This window comes from Dipteris shenzhenensis, chromosome 15 (assembly GCF_047967505.1).
Source record: "Dipteris shenzhenensis isolate YYH24624 ecotype China chromosome 15, Dip_SZ_1.0, whole genome shotgun sequence".
Classification (NCBI taxonomy): domain Eukaryota; kingdom Viridiplantae; phylum Streptophyta; class Polypodiopsida; order Gleicheniales; family Dipteridaceae; genus Dipteris; species Dipteris shenzhenensis.
In genome coordinates this window covers 24,898,410-24,921,950 of record NC_141610.1, presented here as the reverse complement: position 1 = coordinate 24,921,950, position 23,541 = coordinate 24,898,410, and the positions used below count along the sequence as shown (strand labels likewise).

The following is a 23,541-nucleotide window of genomic DNA, read 5'->3' as shown; positions in this document are numbered from 1 at the left end:
TATATGTTTGTATTTATGATCGATCAAGCGGTGTAAATAGTACCGCCAAAACTATGTAACATTGGCCAATGATTAGTAATAAAGATGTGCACACACGTGTCTAGGTCCTAGGGGCAATAGGAAAGGGAAAGGGTGCATTAGAGTGCATTGAATGGTAGGTGCATGGGTCATAGGCTAAGGGTAGGTGTAAATGGGAAGATGGAACTTGAGTGATCTCAAGGGACATTAATGAAAGGGTATCACCCTTTCATTGTGAATCTCACGTAGCATTCTTTCTACCACATTGCATTCATCCGTCATCTCTCTCCCACCTTGCATGTCGGTCGAAAAACCACGAGGGCGCTCTTCCCCATTGGAGGGCCAATCGGCATTCAAATTCTGCATGCATTGCACACATTTGCATTTTCGAAAAGTGTGGATGTTCACATGGTAGCTGGCTAAAGCAAACCATGGATATGGCCAGTGTCACCAAAAAACGCGTTTCGGGGCACCGAAATGCGAAGAAACGTTTCTAGACGAAACGTTTCTTAGAAACGTCCAAAACGGGTAGTTAGGGCGAAACGTCTGGCTGTCAAAAAATCCGCTGCGACGGGTTTCTTTTTGAATTTGGCCGCCATTTTCATTTTTTCGCTCCTCTCCCGCGCCGCTCCATTGCTTTCCTTGCTCCTAGTGCCTACCATCTACTCTACCTTCTACTCTACCCTCTACTCTCCTCTACTCTCTACTCTCTACTCTACCCTCTACTCTACTCTACTCTACCCTCTACTCTAGTCTCTACGGTCTACCCTCTACTTTCCTCTACGGTCTACCCTCTACGCTGGCTTGCAGGCGACGGGCTTTGATTATGTATACAGTTTACACCATACAGTTACCAGTATATCATTATGGCATGTTACATGTATGATGTAAACAGTAATACATAATACATTTTGTTATATTTTGAATCTTGAATCTTGAAATTTGATTATGAAATTTGAATTATAAAGTTAAAAGTTTATTGTTTGAACTATGGGCCATGGCATATGCTAGCAGCCATATGCACTTGCAACTAATTAGTTAATAGTAATTTGTAAACTGGAAGATCTATGTCTTTGTAAACCTCAATCTATAGGCTGTGTGACGCATCTTTTTACTCTTTCAACTGTGTAATATGTGTGTGCATTGTGTGCTCAATATGGATATCTGAGAGCTCTTTTGAGAGAGAGAGAGAGAAGAAGAAGAAGAAGAAGAATATATTATCGTCCTCTGAAGACCAAAACCGGCCTATGGGACCTGAGCAATACAATATCACAAGTACATGAAAGCTCCTCCCGAAGATGGGAGGGTGGAAAGAGAAACCACCTTCTAGGATTCAGGTGGATTCCTATGCTTGAAGAGCTTATACACAAATGTTCCTAAAGCTGAAGGTGACCCTTTATGCAGCAAATCAGCCAGTTTGTTATGTCCCTCAAGGAGGTGATTGAACTCTTCCCTAATGTGTGCATAGTGAGGGCATATCATTACCATGTGTTCTTCTGTTTCAACCATACCTTGATCACATAGTTGGCATATTCTACTCTCCCTTGGCATCTTTTTCCATCCCCCTGTTTCTATTTGCAGCTGGTGTGATCGGGTGCGAAGTGAGGCTAAAGCCCTCCGTTTATGCACTGCTATAGGTGTACATATGTACTTCTGCGTTGTTGTCTCCCTTCCTGTATAAATTGACCAATATTCGGGGTTGATATATGTGCGATAGTACTCAAATTTATCTTTGTTTTCTGCTGTTTGCCATTTCCTGTGTAGTGCATTCAGCAGGTCATAATGAAAAGCCTCTTCATCAATCTCCTCTGAAGAGTAGTTTAAATACTCTTCTACTTCCCACTTCTTGAACCATTTTTTTAGGTCCTGTGCCCATCCGGATGTCAAAATCTTGCCCTTGTTTGTCTTTTGAAGCTTCTGACTTTCATTCCATGCTCTCTTTGGTAGCCTTTCATTATCCATGCACTTGACCTTTGTGATGTATCTGAGTACTCTCTTCAGAGCATGTAGCTCTATGGGTATACATCCTGTCTCTAGGAGTAACAAAGAGTATGGTGTAGTAGCCTTGATGCCCAGGTGCCTCCTAATGAAAGACTTTTGCATTTTCTCTATCTCATTCCACGTTGATGGAGATATACTCCCACCCCATACCTCTACTCCGTAGAGTACTGTCTGTATCACATATGCCCCAAAGATCATATTTCGTACTTGCCACCTTCTCGTATTGCTATTGTTGCACTCATTTTCAAATTGGAAGTATTTTGCCCATCCTGCATCAAGTCTCCGTTGCACACAGCTGTTCCATCTATTATTGGCAGGGATTTCAATACCCAAGTATTTGAATGAGTGCACTGTCTCAATGGGTTGTCCTTTATATAAGATTTGGAGGGGGCTGCTTGGCTGTATAGTCTTGACTATCATGAGTTTAGTTTTGTTGACATTAATAGCCATCCCACTCTCTGCACAAAATATGCTGAAGATATCCATCATTTTTTGCATCTTACTTTCACTATCAGTGAAAACAACCACATCATCGGCGTAAAGAAGCAACCAAATCACGAGACCTGCTAGATGAGGGCTGTATAACTCATCTTTACATGCTTCTTCATTCACCAACTCCTCAAGTCTATCAATGCATAGGCCGAACAAAGTGGGTGAGAGCGGACATCCTTGTTTTACCCCCATATTACTATAGAACTCTTGTGACATCCCATCCTTACATTTTAGTTGACATTTTACTTTCTCATAAAGTCTAAAGACAGCAAACCTTATTTCCTCGGGCACCCCTATGCATTCCATTCTCTCCCATAGCACATCCCTAGGCACTGTATCAAATGCCTTCTTAAAGTCAATGAAACAACAGAAGAGTGGCTTCCCCTTGAGGCGGCTTTCCTCCATCAAAACTCGAAGAGTGACTAGGTGATCCACTGTACAGTGTTTTGGTCTGAAACCAGCTTGTCCCATTGCTCTTTTATTTTCTTTCTCTGCCCAAGCACTCAATTTTGCCTCTACTATTGTGCTATATAGTTTGGCTAGAGTGGAACATACCATAATTGTTCTGTAATTTGTTAATTGATTGCGGTCACCCCCTTTGTAGATTGGTTTGATCCAATTCTCTTGCCATTCTGTTGGGAAACCATTCATCAAAGCCTGATTTAGTGCCATTGCTATGTGCCTTTGCGTGTGCTCATTGGTCCACTTAATGAGTTCAGCCACTAGGTGTAGAGTGTCTGCTGCCTTTCCATTTACCATTTTCTTGAGGCCATCTTGTACATCTTTCAATGAGAAAAGACCCTGAGTATTACTGCTGAGAGGTATGCTCACCATGGGCCGAGCCTTGGGATGTGTGTAGAGCTGTTGAGCATATTCCAGCATCTGTGTTTCTGTAAAATCTCCCATAATGTCATTTGACCTTTGTTTAATTCCTTTCCATGCTCTTCTAGGATGCTTGATAAAATCAATTGCATCAGTCCATTCCTTGTTCACAATATGTGCACGTCTTTTTTTACGTGTAAGTGCATGGAGCTGTTTCTCAGCTGCTCTTTTCTCATCCCCCATTGGGATCCCCTTTAGTGCATTCCTAGCTGCCTTGCACTCAGCATCAAACCAAACATTGTATGGTAGCCCTTTCTTGCATTCTTTATTGCTCTTTTTGTACCCCAAAACTGACTTGGCTGTAGTGAGAATAGCATTTTTCAATTTTGTCCACCCAATTTTCTGTTTTCCCAGCAGACACGTCTCTAGAGTTTCAGCGTACTCCACCTTCTTTGCCTCATTTATATGATAGTTGCCTTCAACTGTTTTGCGCTCTTCTAAAGTTGCCTTGGCAAGTAATATATTAAGCTCCACATATAGTGGTGTGTGATCTGAATCAGGGGACTTTGAGCCAAGTGAGAAATTGTGAATGAGATGGCAAACCAATCAATGCATAGTCGATCACACTAGCCCCTCCACTGGCAGGGAAACAAGTAGGGGTATTTGATTTTGGGAAAAGGGCTGTGCCATTCACCACCAACATGTGCATTCCATTCATCAATTGCTCCAATGCCCTACCATGTGCATTCACTTCCTTATCCTTAGAGCATCTACACCAAATGGGGTCAATGTCTATCTCATGTTCCTTGATGTATTCTTGCTGAGTGGGATAGTGAAACTGTAGATCTCCTATCCGTGCATTGAAATCACCAATGAGCAAAACATTTCCTTTTTTGTTGAACATAGCTATATCCAAGCACAGGTCTCCAAGTGGCTGGGTTGGGTCAACCTCATGTCTTTGGTAGAAGGGAGATTCTCTATGAGGAATGTAGCACCCTGCAATGTAAAGTGGTGAGTGCATTCCTTTTACCATGATCCATATGAAGCGTTTGTGGATGTCATCTTTGGCTATGGAAATCATGTCTTGTATATGCTCCTTGTATATGCATGCTACCCCTCCTTGCCCTCGTAGGCCAACTTGCTTTTGCCAGATGGAGTGCACCACGTATCCATTAATTTTAGGAATTCTGCATATGTCCCTTTCCCAAGTCTCTGCGAGAAAAATAATGTCTGCATCATGCATAACTTCATTCAATCCAGCCCCTTTATGCCAAGGGAAACCTCTACAATTCCAAAACATGATCTTCAACTTCTTTTGGGTTCCATAGGCCGCGTGTTCCTAGAGGGCCTGTTCAGCTCCTTGCTCTTTTTTTTTGATTCGGGCCTCATACATACGTCTCCTTTCTTCTTGCTGCTTGGGGGTGCGGTCTTCTGTCACGTAGAAAGATGTTCCCTTTAAGTAAATCTTGCTGCTGTCCAAAATGATTTCTCTCTTGCGCGGGTCAAGCATGGTGCAAACAATTGCTCGCTGACTCGAATTTTCATCTCTCTTTCTCCCTACTCTGTGTGCCCCAAAGACCACAACCTCTTGCATGGCAAAGTGCTCCACAAAAAAGTCCCCTACATCCTTTGCAAGTGAGAGGGGTGTTTCCTTTTCTTTTTCTACTAGACCTCGTATGACAATGTTCTGTGATCTTTTTTCTCTCTCTCTATACTCATCAACATCTATCTTATCTTCTGATTTTTCCCCCTTGTCTAGATGTGCATCTGGCGAGGCATGTCCATTTACTATATTTGCCCATGTCACTGAGGTGTTTGTCTGTGGCTTGCATTCTATTTGAGGCTGTGGTGCCGTATTTTCTTTCATCTTTTCCAAAGTCTGTTCCAGCTCACATAATTTTTCCTCTTGACTGATATTTTTTTCCTCCAAACTGTTTATGGAGCTCTCTTGCATGGCCACCTTTTGCTCCAAATCTTTATTTCTGTACTGTAAGTGTTGGCACTTCAAAGAGAGTGCATGTATCTCTTGCTGTTGGCGATCCAATGTGCTTTGCAGAGCTGTTAGAAACGCCCAAATTCCAGATTCATTAGGAAAATTGTCTATTGTAGCTCCTTGCACTGACATGAGCGGGGCTGCTAAAATGTTTCCTTGAACAGGAATAAAAGGGACTGCTTGTCCATCTAAAATGGTGGGGGGTGGCTCATCTCCGACTGTCATTTGCAGAGTACCTGTTTTAGTTGGTGTTAGAGAAAAAGAGTTTTTCATACTTGTACTTCCTGCAGAGCTCTTCGTCATTGGAGTGGAGGCTGCTGCCAAACCACTCCTGTTGACTCTTTTGTTGAGAGTGTTGGACGCCAGGATGAAGACTGGCGACGCGCGCGATAGAAAACAGGTGCACCTGATATCACAACAGCATGCTATGTGCTGGGGCGTAAAGGGATCCTGACGGCCAACAGCGTTGGAGTTTTACCCCCTTTCGGAGCTGATGGTGGCCTCAGATTTTTGATCTGAATTGAGCAACTACCTGGAACTTCTTTCGCGATCGCCGCGCGCGGCAAATAACAGGAGCCACCGGGTACACAGCAGGGCTAGGGATGGGGGACGCAGAAGGATCCTGACGGTCAACCGCGTTGAGGTTTTACCCCCCATTCGGAGCTGTTGGTCCAGAAGAAGAAGAAGAAGAAGAAGAATATATTATCGTCCTCTGAAGACCAAAACCGGCCTATGGGACCTGAGCAATACAATATCACAAGTACATGAAAGCTCCTCCCGAAGATGGGAGGGTGGAAAGAGAAACCACCTTCTAGGATTCAGGTGGATTCCTATGCTTGAAGAGCTTATACACAAATGTTCCTAAAGCTGAAGGTGACCCTTTATGCAGCAAATCAGCCAGTTTGTTATGTCCCTCAAGGAGGTGATTGAACTCTTCCCTAATGTGTGCATAGTGAGGGCATATCATTACCATGTGTTCTTCTGTTTCAACCATACCTTGATCACATAGTTGGCATATTCTACTCTCCCTTGGCATCTTTTTCCATCCCCCTGTTTCTATTTGCAGCTGGTGTGATCGGGTGCGAAGTGAGGCTAAAGCCCTCCGTTTATGCACTGCTATAGGTGTACATATGTACTTCTGCGTTGTTGTCTCCCTTCCTGTATAAATTGACCAATATTCGGGGTTGATATATGTGCGATAGTACTCAAATTTATCTTTGTTTTCTGCTGTTTGCCATTTCCTGTGTAGTGCATTCAGCAGGTCATAATGAAAAGCCTCTTCATCAATCTCCTCTGAAGAGTAGTTTAAATACTCTTCTACTTCCCACTTCTTGAACCATTTTTTTAGGTCCTGTGCCCATCCGGATGTCAAAATCTTGCCCTTGTTTGTCTTTTGAAGCTTCTGACTTTCATTCCATGCTCTCTTTGGTAGCCTTTCATTATCCATGCACTTGACCTTTGTGATGTATCTGAGTACTCTCTTCAGAGCATGTAGCTCTATGGGTAGAGAGAGAGAGAGAGAGAGAGAGAGAGAATCTGAAGACAATTATTTATGAAGTATATATAACTTCTATAAAATATAGTATTTTTAGGCGTTTCTAGACGAAACGCCTGTAAAAATCTAGAAACGTTTCTTGTGACACTGGATATGGCAAAAACTTATGCAGACAACAATATCTAACTTTTAGAGAATGTGATGAATAAGAGAATTTTAATCAAATTTCCTGCATGCATAAGTCTGTGACTATAGGACAATGTATGGCATATGCATAATTGCAGGTTGATAGGTCCCTGTTATAACCAAAGCTGGGCTGTTTTCTGAATGACAATAATCTCAGTGAGGTAATTTGGAGTCCTGGATATTGAAATTATATAGTCCTGGATATTGTAATTTGGAGTCCTGGATATTGAAATTTTGAACAGCTGTGATATTATGTTTCTAAGCAAGGAAGGTTGATAATTTGGATTCACTTGGCTAATGAGATCTCCGTCTGCTGAAAAAAGCTTTTCCACAAAGCTCATGGACCAACAAAGGAATCATTGAATTAGGCCATGCTTTATATGGAGCAAAGAGACAACACAGCCTAAACCATCTGTGCCTAGTAATTCTACGTTTGGAGCATCAGTACTGCTAGCACAGGAGAAAGATGGTTCTTGTTGTATGTGTGTTAATTGCTAAGCAGTCAACACAATCGAAGTTGCCACATACTTGTCCAGAAAACAAAAGTTGCCATATACAAAAACAACAATTGTGCTCACATTGATGCCCTATCGGGCATGAGTATTGGAATTTTCTAGGTCTCCATGTGCTGGTCACGGTTTGACCCTTATTACATTGTAGTAGAATGTGGCATGACCTTGGATTGATGGGTGATGCTGTTTGTAACCAGCTTCCTCTCACATTCTGTGGGTCAATCTAACTCTGAAAATGCCATAAGTAGTGTTACAAGTAAAGGAGGCACTGTCTAAAGGTTTCAGGGTGTCTGAGGTGTCCAAGTGAAATATATGCCTTGTTAGTTTCTTTTTGTGTCTTTGCTTGATAATTTTAACAATCCACTATACATTTTTTCTGGTAAGTTAGAAAATCAACATATCAAGAGACAGACCTGTCATCCAGGTCCAAGATTTTATGTGTACGTGTGAGAAGTTACTCATAAATCTGCATATAATGTTTTCATCCTGTTTGAATGGTTCATCTTAGTGAATGTAAGTCTATCTTGCTTGAAGATATTTTGAAGGGAAGCTCTTGCTTATTTTTTACGTGGTAAGCTAGAAAATCAACATATCAAGAGACGGACCTATCATCCAGGTGCAAGATTTTATGTGTACGTGTGAGAACTTACTCGTAGATCTGCAGTATAATGTTTCATCCTGTTTGAATGGTTCGTCTCAGCGTATGTAAGTCTATCTTGCTTGGAGGTATTTTAAAGGGAAGCTCTTGCTTGTTTCGATATTGGATTTTCATTTATGTGCTGCATTTAACCTTAAATTTTGTATGTGAGAGGGATAAATGTAATAATTTGTTATTTTGAGTTTAAAACTTCTTTGTGTATTTCTATTTGATCAAGGATTTCATCAGTAATATAACTCTGCTGCTTGAAGATATTTTGGAGGCACACTGTTATTTTGAATTTTCATTTGCGCTGCATTTAACTATAAATATTTAGATTTTGTATGCTAGAGGGATAGATATTTCTGAATATTGCTTTTTATTTTGAATTTATAACAACTTTTTCTATATTTTTGCATTTTGATCAAGGATTTCAGTAGCCATCCTCTTTTTGTTTTGTCTGTAAAGAGGCCTCTCCCCATGCAGATTTCAGAATTAATGGTGCAACTATCTTGTAAATCAGTTTTACCATACATGGAGCAGAAAATTCGATCACTGAATCAACAGGTGAGGTTTGATTTGGCTCATGTTACATCAATAATTCCCATTTTCTAAATCTCCTTCCAGATGTGGCCTCTTGCTCTGCTCTCTTCTTTATCTCTTTCAAAGGAATGCCTTGTACATGCTTTTGCTTCATGCATCCTTTCCTAATTTCAACATATATGTAGCATGGCATAGAATCTTTGTTTATTGATTGCATAATGTTGCTTATTACAATTACCCCTCATTTTTGTCCATCTAGGATTTAGATTCCAAGGATCCAGTTAGTTCTTTTGGTTTTTTGTGATGACATTGAAGGCCAGTAAGGTCTCTGAAATTTGTCCCTGAACAATTTTGGTGAATCAGGTCGTGGCAACCAGGAAAGGCTTAAAAAACCAGATTAAGAATCTTTGGTGGCGTAAGGGAAAGGATGAAACAGCTGAGGCTACGAATAACACAATGTAATACTCATTTGTTGGTGTGGTACCTTTGAAAATATATTATTTTTTAGATATGGGTAATTTTTGGCCTGATGAGAATCGACAGTTAGTTTTGTGATTGTTGGATGCAAGTCTGTCATTTTGAATTTGTCAGCACGTTCCTTGACAAAAACTTATGGGTGGTTTTTATCAGGTACACATTTAGCTCCATTGAGTCGCAGATCCGGGTTCTAGCAGATTATGCCTTCATGCTGCGCGACTATGAGCTTGCGTTATCTAATTATCGTCTTCTTTCAAGTGACTACAAGACTGATAAAGCATGGAAGCACTATGCAGGGGTGCAGGTGTGTTTGACGTGAGCAATATGAGCTTGAGATGAAATTGAGGAAAGTTTTTTGGGAGTTTCTGAAATTTCGTGTATTGTAAACTCAGGTCTGACCAGGCAATGTATTTTGTCTCTTTGGCTCTAGTGCATAACCACTTTCACTTCCTGGCTTGGGCTGACAGTAGCTGGCAAGCTTTGTGATTATCGATCCATTTGATATAACTGCCTGCCCTAAGTCATAGCAGCAGCAGCAACCTGAACTTGGAAGCTGTTGACAGAATTTAAGATCTGCAACATGGCTAGGGTTGAGGTTGTATCTCAATCATTCAGTGATGAAACAACATTTATTGGTCAAAAGGCGAGATTCCATTTGAGCTTGAAAGCTCCTTGCTTGGTTCAAGGCGTTTGGTTGCTTTGTTGTTGCATGGCATTGCAGCCAAGGTTCACTGCTTCCCTCAAGCCTCTCTTCACTGACACCGCTTCAAGCTTTGCTATCTTGCAGCAATCTTCTAAATTACTGAAGTCCATTTGATAGCAAGATTCTAGAGTTGAAAGCCGCTTCGCAAAGACACAGGAGCAGTCGTGAGTATGCAGCCTTGCACCTCGCATTCCAGGGGCTTCCTCACCTACGCTTGAGCTGCCTCCCCCTCCCTCCCGTACTCACACCCCCCTTCCTCCTTGTCGCATTGTGTCTCCCCCCCCCCCAAGCCAAACCAACCCCCCCCCCCCCCCCCCCCCCCCCCCCCCCCCCCCCCCCCGGTCCCCGGGACTTCTCCCTCCAAGCCCCTTTCTTCTCCTTCACACACCTCTTCCTCCCTTGCCCACCGCATGGGCTAGTGGGCTGCACCACCCTGTCCAGCTGCTCCCCGTGTTTGCCTTCATCCCCCCCCCCCCCCCGGGCTGCTCGTTGCTCCTAGCAAGGGCTGTTGGCCATGCCTTCAGCGGGCTGGAGGCCGCCCTCCAGATGCCTCTCTTGTGTGCCCCCGGGGCACCTCAAGGGCCACCCCTTGAGCTGTCCATGTAGTGAGAGGCCACTCATTGGCCTCAGCCCCCGTACCCAGCAGGCGAGCCATGAAGACCCCCTGCAACCTCAAGTGGTGGACAGTGGGATGGACGATTGCATATGATCTAGCACTCCTCAGCTTCAAGGCTGCTTGCAGATTTTTCTTGGCCCTGTGGGTAAGGGTTCCAGTGGCAGCTTTTGGGCTGATCCTCGAGTAGCCCTTTCAATGCCAGGGAGCGCTCTGGTGGTGCTCTTGGAGGGCTTCGGGCTTTCCTTTTCTTCCGGCTTTTCTTGTCTTTCATTCATGTAGCAAAGAGCGAGTCCTTTTGGGTTTCGTATTTTGACAGTGACCATTGGTCTGGCAAGAGGAATTCAAACGGTAGCATCCTCGGCTCCCTCAATTGTCAACCTCAATTGGCATGGTTCGCTTATCCCCAAAAGAAAAACAACAGGTAAAGAATGCCAAGGATGAGGTACTGCGGTTGACTATGAGCACGGTCATGGAGCCCGTGCACGTTCCAACTCACTAAGGTCCAGCTCATGAGGACGAGGATGCAAAAAACAAGGCTCTCTTGTGAGTGGGTGCTTGTTCTAGGAAGATTGCCTTATGTCACTTTGCCTAGGGTTTGGAGGGCGAGTAGTCCATGTCCGTACGTCAGCCTACTAGGGTGGACATCGGCTCAATGCCAATCTTCCGTGCTCACTTCATCATGGAGGAGACTTTCACCCCGAACAACTCCGCACACTTTTGGAGTGGCTAGTAGTATGCTTGATCAACCTTTGCATCAAGCGGCAATCTGATAGCTCCTACCGCCAAACCACACATCGGCTTCTCTCGGGTGAAGCACAACGGAAAGTTTACCTCAGCACAATGGGCATGCCAAAGGTCCAATCCTTGTGGCCCCATCCACTCGTCCATCATGCGTGAAATTTGATCTCCTAGCATAGCATCAAACACCACTAGGTACCACTTCTCCAACCCTATGGAGGCGAACTGGAATCTCCAAACTGGGTGTGTCTGGGAGCCCACTATGTTGATCGAACCCCCTTTCCGGGGCTGCAAGATCACAAGCGTTACCTCTAGGGGTAAAGGGTAAGAGTCCAAAATCTCTAGATAATTCCAGGGTCCCAATCTCTAGAACTCCTGCGGTAAGGGGCGCCCATGCTGGAAATTGGGAGCTGCTGACCGGGAAGACGAGCCCCTTCCCTCTAGCTCCCCCCTCGAATGGAGAGAGGGGACGGGAAGCTGCGATGAGGAAGCGGAAGGGGGTGCTGTCTTACCCTTGCTTGCTAGTAGGGGGATCAAGGTAAGGAAAGGGGGGGAGGTTGACGAACCTGCTACTGAGGAGGCGGAGAGGGAGGCGGAGGGGGAGGGGAGGGGGACAGGTGGTGAGGATGACCATAAGTAGGAGGGATGAGGAGGGGGCGGAGGGAACTCGGGAGGAAGGAAGGGGAGGGATTTGGGGAGGGAGGGGGCAGGGTAGGGGCAGCCACAGGCCCCCCTTGCTGATTAGGCTCACCGAGGCTCTGAATCCGCTCCTCAACCGCTATCGGGTTAACGTCCTCAGCTTCCGCCGTCGCATCATCAAGAGCTCCTAGGGCTGGCTGCTGATACAAGGGTGAATGTGGATGCTGGACCTCCATCACGGGAGGATAACCTAGTTGAGCAGTGGCCCCTGCATCTGGGGGAGGTGGGTCTCAACGTATGGGCTCCTGCCGCTGCTCCTCCTCAGGTGCCTCTCTCTGTCTCTCTGTCTCTCTCTGTCTCTCTGTCTCTCTCTGTCTCTCTCTCTCTCTACGTCTCGCCCTCTGCCTGCGGTGCTTTCGAGCGTGCTTGCTTGGTTTCTTTTTCTTTTTAACTTGGGTCCAGTCCCCTTCTGGAGGGGTCACCCAGCGGGTCTGAGACTCCTACTGCTCCTTTCTTGGGGGGGGCTGGGCTCTGGCTTGCTAACTCGTCCTGCTCTGCGGGGGTGGGAGGGAGGAGCTCAGCCTTGGTTGCGGGGGCAATCTCTGGCTAGGTGCCCCATCTGTCTGCAACGAAGACACTGGCCTGGTAACCCAGAAATCTCCAGTCGTTGGCGAAGTGTACACCCTTCAAGGGTCTCTAGAAGGATCAACTCTGGGAGGGACTCTGGGTTCTCAACCACCAGTCTAATCCTGGGGACCCCGTCATCTGCTACCACTGATGCAGCCAAATCTGGCGGAGACTCTAGCATAGTGACCAATGGAGGGGAGGATGGCGCTCTATTCCTTTGGGAACTCTGGGAGGCGGAGTGTAATCGGAAAACGGTGTGTCGTGTCTATGCTCTCTAATGTAAAGCCATGGTGCCAAGGAAAGAGGTACACCAAATGCGGGCCAAGGAAGATGGGGCTTTGATCCACAACTCAGTTGGATGAGGAAGACGCCTCTTCCTTAGATGGTGACCTTCTGAATGTGCTTACCCTCTAGTGCCAAGCTTGCCTAGATCCACTCTCGCACCTATCGCCTTGTGGGTGTGAGACCCACAATTCTGCCCACAATCGCCTTGTTCTGGAAGGGCTGAACTACTTGCTGTACCTGTTGCTTGTCGGCTGGAGAAAGGAGGACCTTAACGACTGTGGGATTCAAGGGTGCTGCCACAGAGCCCCTCTGGCCAGACTAAAGGTCACCACCAAGATCTTCTGCTTCCGAACAAACACAAACGCTCCTGCTACAAAGGAAGAAAAGGAAAAAAACCCGATAGGGAAGCGAAGAGGAGGGGTGGGATGAGGCGGAGAGGTGGCGATGGAGGAGGCAGAGATGAGGCGAGGGGGGAGCGGAAGAAACGGGCTGAAGCAAGGAGGGAGAAGGTAGGGGAGGAGGCGGGGTGTAGCGGGGGATGGCGGGGAGGAGGGGGCGAAGAATGCTGGGAGGAGGAGGTGGGGAAGGTGGGGAGGAGGAGGTGGAGGGGGAAGGTGGGAGAGGAAGCAGGAGGCGGAGGGGTAGAGGGGGTAGTGGTAGGCGCAGAGTGAGGAGGCGAGGGAGGCGAAGGGGGGGCGGGATGAGCGGAGTGGGGGGCGGAGGGGCCAGCGAAGGCGGAGGAGGGGGCAGCAATGGCAGAGGATGGGGCAGTGCAGGAGGCAGGGGAGGGGGGGGCAGCAATGGCGGAGGAGGTGGGGGAGGAGATGACGGGGGGGAAGGTGGGGGAGAGGGAGCAGACAGCGGGGAGGAGGCGGAGGAGGGTTGCGGGAAGGGAGAGATGGTGGGGGGCAGCGGGAGCAGCCATGCACCACAACAGCTCGTCTGGCAGACTCTTTGTGAATAATAGCTATTCTACCAAAGACTACGAGCCCCCTTCCTTTAGGTTTGCACTTTTTCTACTTCATTCTGTGGTATCATGGGTGCACTGTGGGGGACATGGAGTCGACGCACCACATGCCCCGCTTCCTGATGACGTTGCGCTTCCTAGGGCTCCCGAAGGAGTACCGGACCATTCTCCATTCTATAAGGCGAGCTTTTGGCACGGTTCCATTCCAAACAGCATCTCCAGTAGGAGACAATGGGATCCCTCAGCTCAGGTTGGTCGTAGCATACCGAGAGACCCTCCCAGAGGAGATCTTTCTCGAGACACTTGATGGCGGAGAGTTCAAGTAGAGGATCGAGATCTCTGGATTACGAGGATAGTGTCTATGATGCAGGCAGATGGAGCACCTAGCCCTTGAGTGTCGGCGTGGTGATGCCAAAGCTCTGACTCATTCCCGGCAAGAGTAGCGGAGTAGCGGGCTGCTCGCCCAAAGAGAGCCCCACACGAGTTTGGTTAGTAGGTGGAGTCGCAGACCCCTTGGGTGGAGGCCTCGGGGGAGCTAGACCAAGGTGAAATGTAAGAGATTTGGCAATAGGGCCAGGCAAAACCATAGGTGGCATGCCGGATGTTGTGAGTGCAGGATAACAGAGGATGAGAAGTAGACTCTAGGGGAGGAGACCTTCGATGCTATTCCCTTGGCGGCAAGAGCCCCGAGCGTAGCGCCATAGGCACTATAGCTCGTTCGGAGGTGGCCACCTCCCCGTACTCCTGATCTTCCTCCCCCTCTGTCGATTCCTCCCCCTCTTTCCCCATTCGATGCCCGCCCACCACCCGTTCCCTCATCACCCCCCTCGCTTCCTTTTTCCCTTGTTCCTCCTACTGCAGCAGAGCTTGCCTCCTCCTCTGCTTCTTCTTGTCCCCCCTTGGACACTCCCCCGTCCTGAAGCCCTCGAGTGAGGGCGCGGTTGAGTCGTTCTTCCCTTGTGAAGCTTGGGCCTCCTCTCCAAAGCTTGTGGCCTCTCCCACGACGTCTCACAACAAAACCTTATCGCAGACTCCAGTGTCAGGTGGCTTGTTTTCCCAATCCCCAGCTGAAGACCCGCCCCGGGCAATCCTTGAACACAGAGTTTTGGAGGCTTGGACTGTGGAATTACCTGGAGATCCCTGACGAGTACCCCCTTGCGCTTGAGATGACGGTTATGATTTTGCAGCCCTGCAAAGGGGATCCATTGGCATGGTGGGATCCCTCACTCGAGCCTTTTGGGGTTCAACTTTGCCTCCACAGGACAAGAGAAGTGAACTCCCACCCTCTTTGAATGCATGATGAAAGAACGGGTTTTTCGTATGATGGTGGAGTGGATGGGCCCCTAGGGACTGGACATTTGGCTCACACACGGTGACTCAACCATTTTTCAGCTTGGTTTATCTCCAGAGAGACCTAGCGTAGGCATGGGCATGCCAGTGATCAGATTGGGACTCGAGGTGCAGTTTACGCAGGTCACATATTGGTCGCTACATCTGTGTGCGGCCAAGCTAGGACTCGAGGTCTTCTTCATGATGCAGTGAGCCTCAAAGGTGGGAGTGACTCCGATCATGCCCTTGATCCGGCATCGTACTACTCCCACCTCAAAGCCTCCGTCGATGTCACAGAGAACCGACATTGTTTTGCAGGCTTCTTCACATAAACGAGCCATGTTTGCTGACGCCTTCTTCTTATGAATTGGACCATAGTGAGTTGGAATTCGCATGGGCTACATGATCGTGCACATGACTAGTCAGCGACAGTTTGTGATTCTTCGGTAGGAGCTTTAGAGAGAGCAATGGTAGGACGGACAGTCAGCTTTCTTCTAGTTCAGGAGCACATGTTGTTAGAGGGAGCCTCAGTTGCCGCCATCATCGTCTCTCGGGGAGGGGCTCGACGGTTTGGTCCCCTGTGGTAGGCGTGAGTGGGGGGGGTCAGCATTTCGGTGTCTCATGCCACTTGGCCCAGAGGATTTTGACCAAGGGGAGTTTATCCTAGGCAAAGCAATATGGTTGGGTGTGTAGGTGGGAGAGTCCAGGATTGGGATTCTGAACGTTTATGCACCAATACCGCCTAGCTTTTTGGAGGCTAACGGATAGCCTCCTAGATGTCGATTCTTGGATTGTTGGAGGAGACTTGAACAACCTGGAATTCGGGGAGGACAAGCAAGGAGGAGCCTCTTTTGTGGAGATGTTGGCAACAGAGAGGGGTAGTTCATCTTTGTGATTAGAGGTTGGGATCCGTGGTGAGAGCCAGAGTTCGCTAGGGCCCCCGGTAGCCTCTACTTCTCATTTGGACAGAGGAGACATGACGGCTTGTTAGAGCGTATTGACAGATTCTATGTGGGGATTGGGCTTTACTTAGGGGGGCCTCTACCAACATCCTAGCAGGCACAACGATGTCCGATCACTCGCCCACAATGCTCCACCTAGAGCCTCCCCGTCGGGGCCTTACCTAGAAAGGGGTTCACATTCCAGATGCACTACTTAAGGAGGAGGCGGTGTAGTATGCAGTAGCTTTGATTTGGTAGCAGCCTGAGGAGGAACACAGGGAGGACTTCTTGGTGGGTTGTTGAGGCTATCCTTAGGAGCAATGAGGAGCTGCAATCCCAGGTAGTACGACAGAGGCTTGCTTTGCAGGAGCGTGACCGTGCCTTTAGATGGGACGTTGCTTTCATAGAGAGACTCAAAGAGTAGGACTTGGGCTCCCAGTGGCTCTGTGACCGCTACGAGTGCGCGAGGCTGGAGCTACATGACACTGAGCTCCGATGGGCTGAGTATTCTTATCATTCGGTGAGGTCTAAATGGGTACAACATGGAGACGTGATGACCAGACAGTTCTTCCAGCTCACCGGGCTACACTCAGCCGGGTCATAGCTTCAACTCATCGAGAAGATGTACGCACGTACCTGGGCAAGATGAAATGACTAATTGCCAAATGTGACCCACGCCCCAATGCGTGATCCCCAGGGACAGATGCACATAGACCCACTGGATATTTTGGAGCTAATCAATGACTTCTATCAGCAGTTGTTCTAGGATCTGCCATGTTCATCCAATATAGATTCATTCCACATGACTAGCTGCCTATCTATTTCTTCATGAGAGGAGGGTGTAACTCTCCGAAGAGTGTCTCTAAAGCTGCCCCAAGATTTCAGAATGGAAGCCATGAGAGGGGAAGAGGAAGATCTAAGATGGGCTGACTCGAGCTGTCTATCCAATCTCCCCCGTGAGAAGGTGTACAAGACTGAATGTTGTGTAAGAAAAAATCTTTCCAAGGCTCCTGTCCAGGCATTAATCCTCTCACTACAAACTTGCAAAGCAAGGCCAAACACTGCAAGTTCGGATCAATAATGTTGAGACCTTCTTCCCCTGTGGGGAGAATGACGGTCTCCCAAGCCACCCTGGTTACAACATTTGAGGTGCCATCGAACCCATTCCATAGGAAGTCCTGATAGGTCTCATGATCTGAGAGATACAATCTCTAGATCTGCACCAATATGAGCAAACGAACCAGGTAGTAGCCACTAATACTTGGTTCACAACCACTACCCGAGATGCAAGGTCAAGTCTAGCAGAACTCCAGAAAATGAGTCTCCTCCTCATGCTTACCAACACAGGACAAACTGTTGTGCTGGAGAGATGCCCACCGCAACTTGGCATCCTAAGTACCTGATGGAAACAGAATCCAAGTGAATTCTATGTCAATTCCCTAGTCTGGAGTGTCCTCATCACTACATGGAAATAATTGTTTCAAGGGGTATGTTGAAATCTGATGTAACTAAAGGCAACTTTCCCACTCAAATAGCGTGACTACCTAGTGTCTTGTAATTGAAATTTCATTGGAGTTCCAACCAGTGTAGACGTTTATGTTCGTTTAAATCTGAACCTTTGTGAGTTAAGCTGGAATGTTTGCAACAAAGAAAGACCTGCATGGTTTTAAAGATCCACAGTTTTACTTTTAGTCCTCCTCCCCATTTGGGGTACACATTCACAGCTGGTGTTTGGAATTCTGATTCTCTAGTGCGCCTTTGCTTATTTAGGAAATGATTGGCCTTTCACTGTTCATGCTGGACCAATCTCGGAAGGAGGCTGAGCTATCCATGGAGTCTGCATTCAACACATATCAGGTGAGATTGTGTAGATACTTTTAAAGCTGGTTTGTGACTTGTTATCTAAGCAATGAATATATTATATGCTATCATCATTTGTTTACATAGGGCATTCAGTTTCAATGGTATTTTAGGCTCTTGCAAGGGATTCTGAACAGTTATGTGATTTGAAGCATTGGAGGTTGAGAAAGGTCCTAAGTTTTTCAAGTTTTGCGCTTGGGTTTGTGTCGACTATCTTGTTCATTTGTTTCTCTTTTTGTTTTAGCGGGTAGGTTTGTGTTAACTGTACTTGTCTTGTTTTCTCTTTCTGTTTTCGCTCAGTGATTGAATGGACTCTACTTTGTTGAGAATAATAATAAGAGCTGTCTTAGAAGGGCTTTAAAATCGAATGTTGCATGCCCCTTAACTAGAGTTCTTGCAAGAGACTTCCATGCAAGGGGGATATGTTACAACTTACCCCAGATTATTGGAATGGAGCGTGATGGTGTCATACCTTTGGAAGACACATACTTTAAGAGCGTGATGGTGTCGTACCTATGGAGTGTGATGGGCTCGCTTACTTAATTCTCATCCAAGTGTTGAATAGGCATCATTCAACATTTTTGTTAAATGTCCAGATGCTGATTCATCTTCAAACAGATTTTCTGTCAAACAAACTCAAGATATTTGGATTTACTAAACATCTTTGGTAGAGATAAATTCTCCTGACACAAGTTCTTTACCCTTAATTCAGCTATTTTTGCTTAATTACCTATTTATAGATGTCCACAAATCTTGTTGCGTAACCAACGAACTTGCGTGTATGGGCTTTGTTGTTGTCATACATCGACACAGTAGACTCTTAAGCACTCATACCACTCAGACTACTACATATCTTCTAGCAGCTGCAGCTCCTAGAACTACCAAGGGAGAGAAGCATGAACGATGCCGACTTTCATTTGGGAGAGAAGCTTCGAATAGAGACACATCAGAGGTCACCGCCTCATCGATGCCACACACTCTATATTGATTGATCGACTAAGTCCCATGCCATGCACCATGTTTCATTGCCCAATGAATGGCTATCTGCCATGAAAGGGTCTTTTCCAAGGTTTCAAAAGCCAGTCAAAAACATGCGGGAGTCATAAACTATGCACTTGTCGAGATGTCCCTATGTCACGTGACCAATCACAATCCTCCAATTCGTGGGCTTAATGAGTCCTCTTGAACCTTAGTCATTCTCTAACAACAATGAACCTTAAGGCCAGCTCACCCATCAAGGGTTCTTCTCCTACACCTTTCCTACCATCGGTTTAGAATGAGCGAGATGAGCTAACCAAGCTCTCAGTATCTCCTGAAGATGACCAATCTCCCTCAAAATTATGTTCGGAGCCCGATGCTTCCTCTCTCAAAGGATCTCATTTTCAATTTCAATAAAGGATAGATCCAAAGTCGGAGTAGCATTACTTGCTCTTCCCTTGTTTACATGCACATACTTTTGGTGGACATTTGAAATACTAGACGAATGGCCCACAAGCAGATTATTCCAAAATTTCCCTCTCCACAGGCAATCCAAGCTGGTAATTCAGCCTTGAACAGGGCCGCTATAGCCCCTTGAACTGACACAGATGCAAATCGATTGCATCCTGGACTGCTATATAGTCCACAAGGCCCGATGTTCCAGCTGGTTGTACAACCACATGCAAGATCTAACGCACATCTTGCAGTAGAGCTGCAAACGTTGGTAGCAATCTGGCATCCTGCCTCAATTTAGAAAGATGATGAGAGAGCCGGCCATTGTAATCTCTGTCCACCTCCTGTGTGTTGCAAAGAGTATAGAGCCTCAGATCTCTACGATGTTGTATGGTGGCAATTTGACGTCCTGCCTCAATTTAGAAAGATATGAGAGAGCCAGCCAATGTAATCTCTGTCACCTTGCATCTAGAGAGAAAGAAAGGCTATTAACGTCCACTGGAGACCAAAAGGTCTATGGGACATCAAGAAACCCTCTAGTACATCTGCTTTAGGGAGGGCACATGGCAACTCCGAAGGAGTGCAAAAAGCAACCCCAATTATTTAGAGTACCTACATGATATTCTGGAAGAGTAAACAACGATACATCAGTTTAAGACTGAGAGTCTTTTGGTTTTGATTTAAACTCTCTGATAAGTGCTACCCCTTCACGATAAACTGCCCATTTTCCATCCTTTCTAGCAGCTGTGACTTTAGCTAATTCAGTTGCCTTAATCTTGAGTTGAGTTTGTGTAAGCTCCTCTGCTATTCATACTTTGGTGCCCTTCAGCTTGTAAGATTGTCGAAGAAGCTTGATCCGCATATCTTTTGACTTCAGTGTAAGGATTGCATGACCTCTATAGTGCAAAATAGAAGCTGGCTTGGAGTCATCATCATCGTGCTCATCATCATTCACCCATTCGATGTTGGGCAAACTTGATTTGATCTTTGTCAATATTTCACTATATGTATCCTCCTCCTTGTACCAATCTTTTGGGAGCCCCCCTATTCTGATCTTCAGCGTATTATCACATCTAGCTTCGTGTTCTTTAATCTCTGCTTGGATATCAGACTTACTTGCTTTGTTGTCCACTTCCACAAACACTTCCTTCCTAGCAGTTTGTACTTCAGTGTGAACAATATCTTTGACTGTAGAGACTAGCTACGGGGTAGGGGGGGAATCCTTACAAGATTTTACAGCCTCATCAATTACTGCCTGCTTACTAGGCCCTTCCAAGATGTGAAGTCGGGCCTTTACTTCTGCCAGCTCCAATTGTAGCTCTCACTGCCTGTTGCAAATAAAAAATCTGATCCTGTTGCCCGAGGATGGGCCATTTTGAGCCTTCTTGTTGGTAATTCCGTGCGTATGGAGAGGGTGTCATGGCTGCAACTGTAGAGTACCGAGTCCTGATGGATGTTGAAGGAGTTGAGGGGGACTTGGAGGAGAGGGTAGGCCAATCCATAGTTGGCTGTATGATGAACCCCCTAGCTTAACCTAACCCCTGGGTTGGGTTGGGGGTTTAGCCCAACTCGGGGTTAGGGAGGACTAGAACTAGACTAGGATTAGATTAGACTAGACTAGGTACGGACGGGAGATATTGATGATGGAAAGGTGTTGATGGGTAGAGGTACGGCTGTACGGGAGGTACGGGAGAGGATGTATGAGAGGTACGGTTGTACAGATGTATGGAAGAGGTTGTATGGGGAGGTATGGCTATACGGAAGGTAAGGGAGAGGCTGTACGGAAGGTACGGTACAAAAGGTACAGAGGTTGTACAGGAGAGAGGTTGTACGGGAGAGGTACGGAGGATACGGGGAGGCTGTACGGAAGGGACGGTACTAGTGAGGTTGTACGGGAAGGTACGAAAGGTACGATGGGAGAGTTACGGAAGGCTACGTACGTAAGGTACGGGAGGTTACGGAAGGTGCGGAAGGTACGGGAGGTTACGGAAGGTATGGAACGTATAGAAGGTACGGGAGGTTACGGAAGGTTACGGAAGGTTACTGAAAGCCCACAGAGGATCTCAGAGAGGTAATCATCAGCAAAGTGGCATCTATGTGGAAGCGTCTTTTGCTAACCTTGCTAGGATAATATCGTGTGGAGTACATTTCTTCCCTGGGATCATGCAAGACAACATCATGACATCATGGCCTGTAGCATCTCAAAACCCATCCACCCCTCTCTCTGAGATCTTCTGCCCAGAAAGCACGTGCTTATAGAGCTGCTAGTTGGACTACGGAATCAGTGAGGAGTGATGTCGTGTGTATGTGCTGGAATCATTGGTGTTCCAATCTTGACAGCAGCAAGTATAGATATGATCTGACTATCTCAACTGGATCCCCTGCAAGTGTGAAAGCCTTGCACCTTTATGTCTCTGCTCTCAAAGAAGGTCTGCAAAGATGTCAATTGCATCTGTAGTCCCTCCTCCCCTGTGTGGCTCATATTCTGTCCCCTCCCCATGGGCTGCTCTCTTGTGGGGGGTGGGGTGGGGTGTTTGAGACAAGGAAGGAAAGAGGGAATCAGGGCGTCAGTGGGAGCAGCACTGATTGCGTAGAGCCAATGGACAGTGAAGACGTGTTTGGGAAACATTATAAAAACAGTGCACTATATTCATGCTGGTTGCAGATTTCTTACATGGTACATTGTGGACAAGGACCTTGGTTGATCAAGAAGCCTTGATTGCCTAACTGATTTACAAAGCTTCTCGAACCTCTTTGTTCTCATTTCATATTCTTGTTGGACTCGACACAATGCCTGGCAAATACGTTAAATGACTTGGGCAAGGACTATTACATTCAACATGAATATTTTATATGTCGATTCTTCCAATTATGTAGTTTTTTTATTTCTTTTGCATATCTTTGGATGTTTTATCTCATTTAACAGAAGGGTCCAAGAACTAAATTATACATATTTGATTGGGCAAGTGATTTTTTAATACTATATCTCCAGTCTTGCTGACTTTGTACAATTGCCACAGAAACTAGCAGCATCTGGGCAGAGGTACTCCACAAGGTGTGCGCTTTGGTGGGCTGAAATGCACAAAGCCAGGGGTCAGTATAAAGAAGCTGCCGGTGTTTTTTTCCGTTCCTCTACAGAGGTGAGATTGTCTTGGGACTTGGTTGCTGCAGCAGAGCATTAGTTCTTATTCTGGAACTTATTAGCTTATTATTATTATAATCCTGTACATTGTCTCATGGAATATCAGGAGCCACATTTACGAGCTGGAGTATTTCTTGAGCAAGCTGCATACTGCTATCTCCGTGCTACGCCACCTATGCTGCGGAAATATGGATTTCACTTGGTGCTTGCAGGAAACCGCTATAATGTCTGTGGACAGGTAGCATTAGGCTTCACCTTTGACATGTAGACTCTGAATGACTTTCAATGGCCAAAATAGTGAAAACATAGTGCTAACTTCCTTTAGTTTAAATGCAAGCACTGAAAAATATATCAGACCATAGAAGCAATCAGGATTCAGCCGGCTGTGCAGTAAGTCTTGCTTGTTCTATCTCAAAGTAACCCAAGAGCGACACTGCCTCCCTGTGAACTGTTCCCCCCCGTCTAGTCTCCTCGGTCTGCCCTTATCTTCGTGAGCGGGAAGGAGACTCGCGTGCCGCACCTTTGTCACGCACGGGAGCGTGCTGAGTGAGCAGCCCCTTGTGCTCCTGCTCGGCGTGCACCATTTTGTGCCACAGCTCACGGGCTGTGGCCTTTACGTGCCAGCTCCATTGCACCACTGCACCACAGCTCACGGGCTGTGGGCTGTGGCCTTTATTCATCAGCTCCATGTACTCGCTGCAGATGCTCGACGGGATCTGCTCCAAGATAGCCGCTCTTGCGCCATCTCCAAGCCAGCCGTTTGTTGGGTCCCGCTCCAATGTAGCTTCTCAGAGGCTCTTGTGCCTGGTCCAGGTCCCGCTTCAGGGCTTTTGCTCGCCACAGATTGAACGATAATCAACATTATCTCCAACGCATCGGGTGGCCTTTTCTTTCAACGTCCTATCTAACAACGTATGAAGAGGGGAGAGGAGAAGAGTGGAGCTGAGGAGAGAGGGCCCAGCTAGAGAGCACACCACAAATGTTTTAATGTACACTAGATTTAGTTGAAAATGTAGAATATATACAAACCCTTTTAGGGTTAGGGTTAGGGCATCTAACCCTTTTCTTTATAGCACTCTATTGGTTA

The 23,541-nt window shown here is 46.5% G+C and overlaps 1 protein-coding gene across 2 annotated transcripts in view; it reads left to right on the top strand.

Annotated features, from left to right (window-relative positions):
* LOC147893584 (Tetratricopeptide repeat (TPR)-like superfamily protein) overlaps positions 1 to 23,541 on the top strand; it is a 140,856-nt gene that overhangs the window by 46,784 nt on the left and 70,531 nt on the right. Inside the window, exons 8-13 of one of the 2 annotated variants that reach the window (XM_087385700.1) lie at positions 8,643 to 8,723; positions 9,063 to 9,157; positions 9,330 to 9,480; positions 17,792 to 17,878; positions 22,333 to 22,452; positions 22,561 to 22,692. In XM_087385700.1, coding sequence (XP_087241826.1) covers positions 8,643 to 8,723; positions 9,063 to 9,157; positions 9,330 to 9,480; positions 17,792 to 17,878; positions 22,333 to 22,452; positions 22,561 to 22,692 — 666 coding nt within the window. Of the gene's footprint in view, positions 1 to 8,624; positions 8,724 to 9,062; positions 9,158 to 9,329; positions 9,481 to 17,791; positions 17,879 to 22,332; positions 22,453 to 22,560; positions 22,693 to 23,541 lie in introns of both variants that reach the window. The other variant, XM_087385699.1, reaches the window with a different exon arrangement.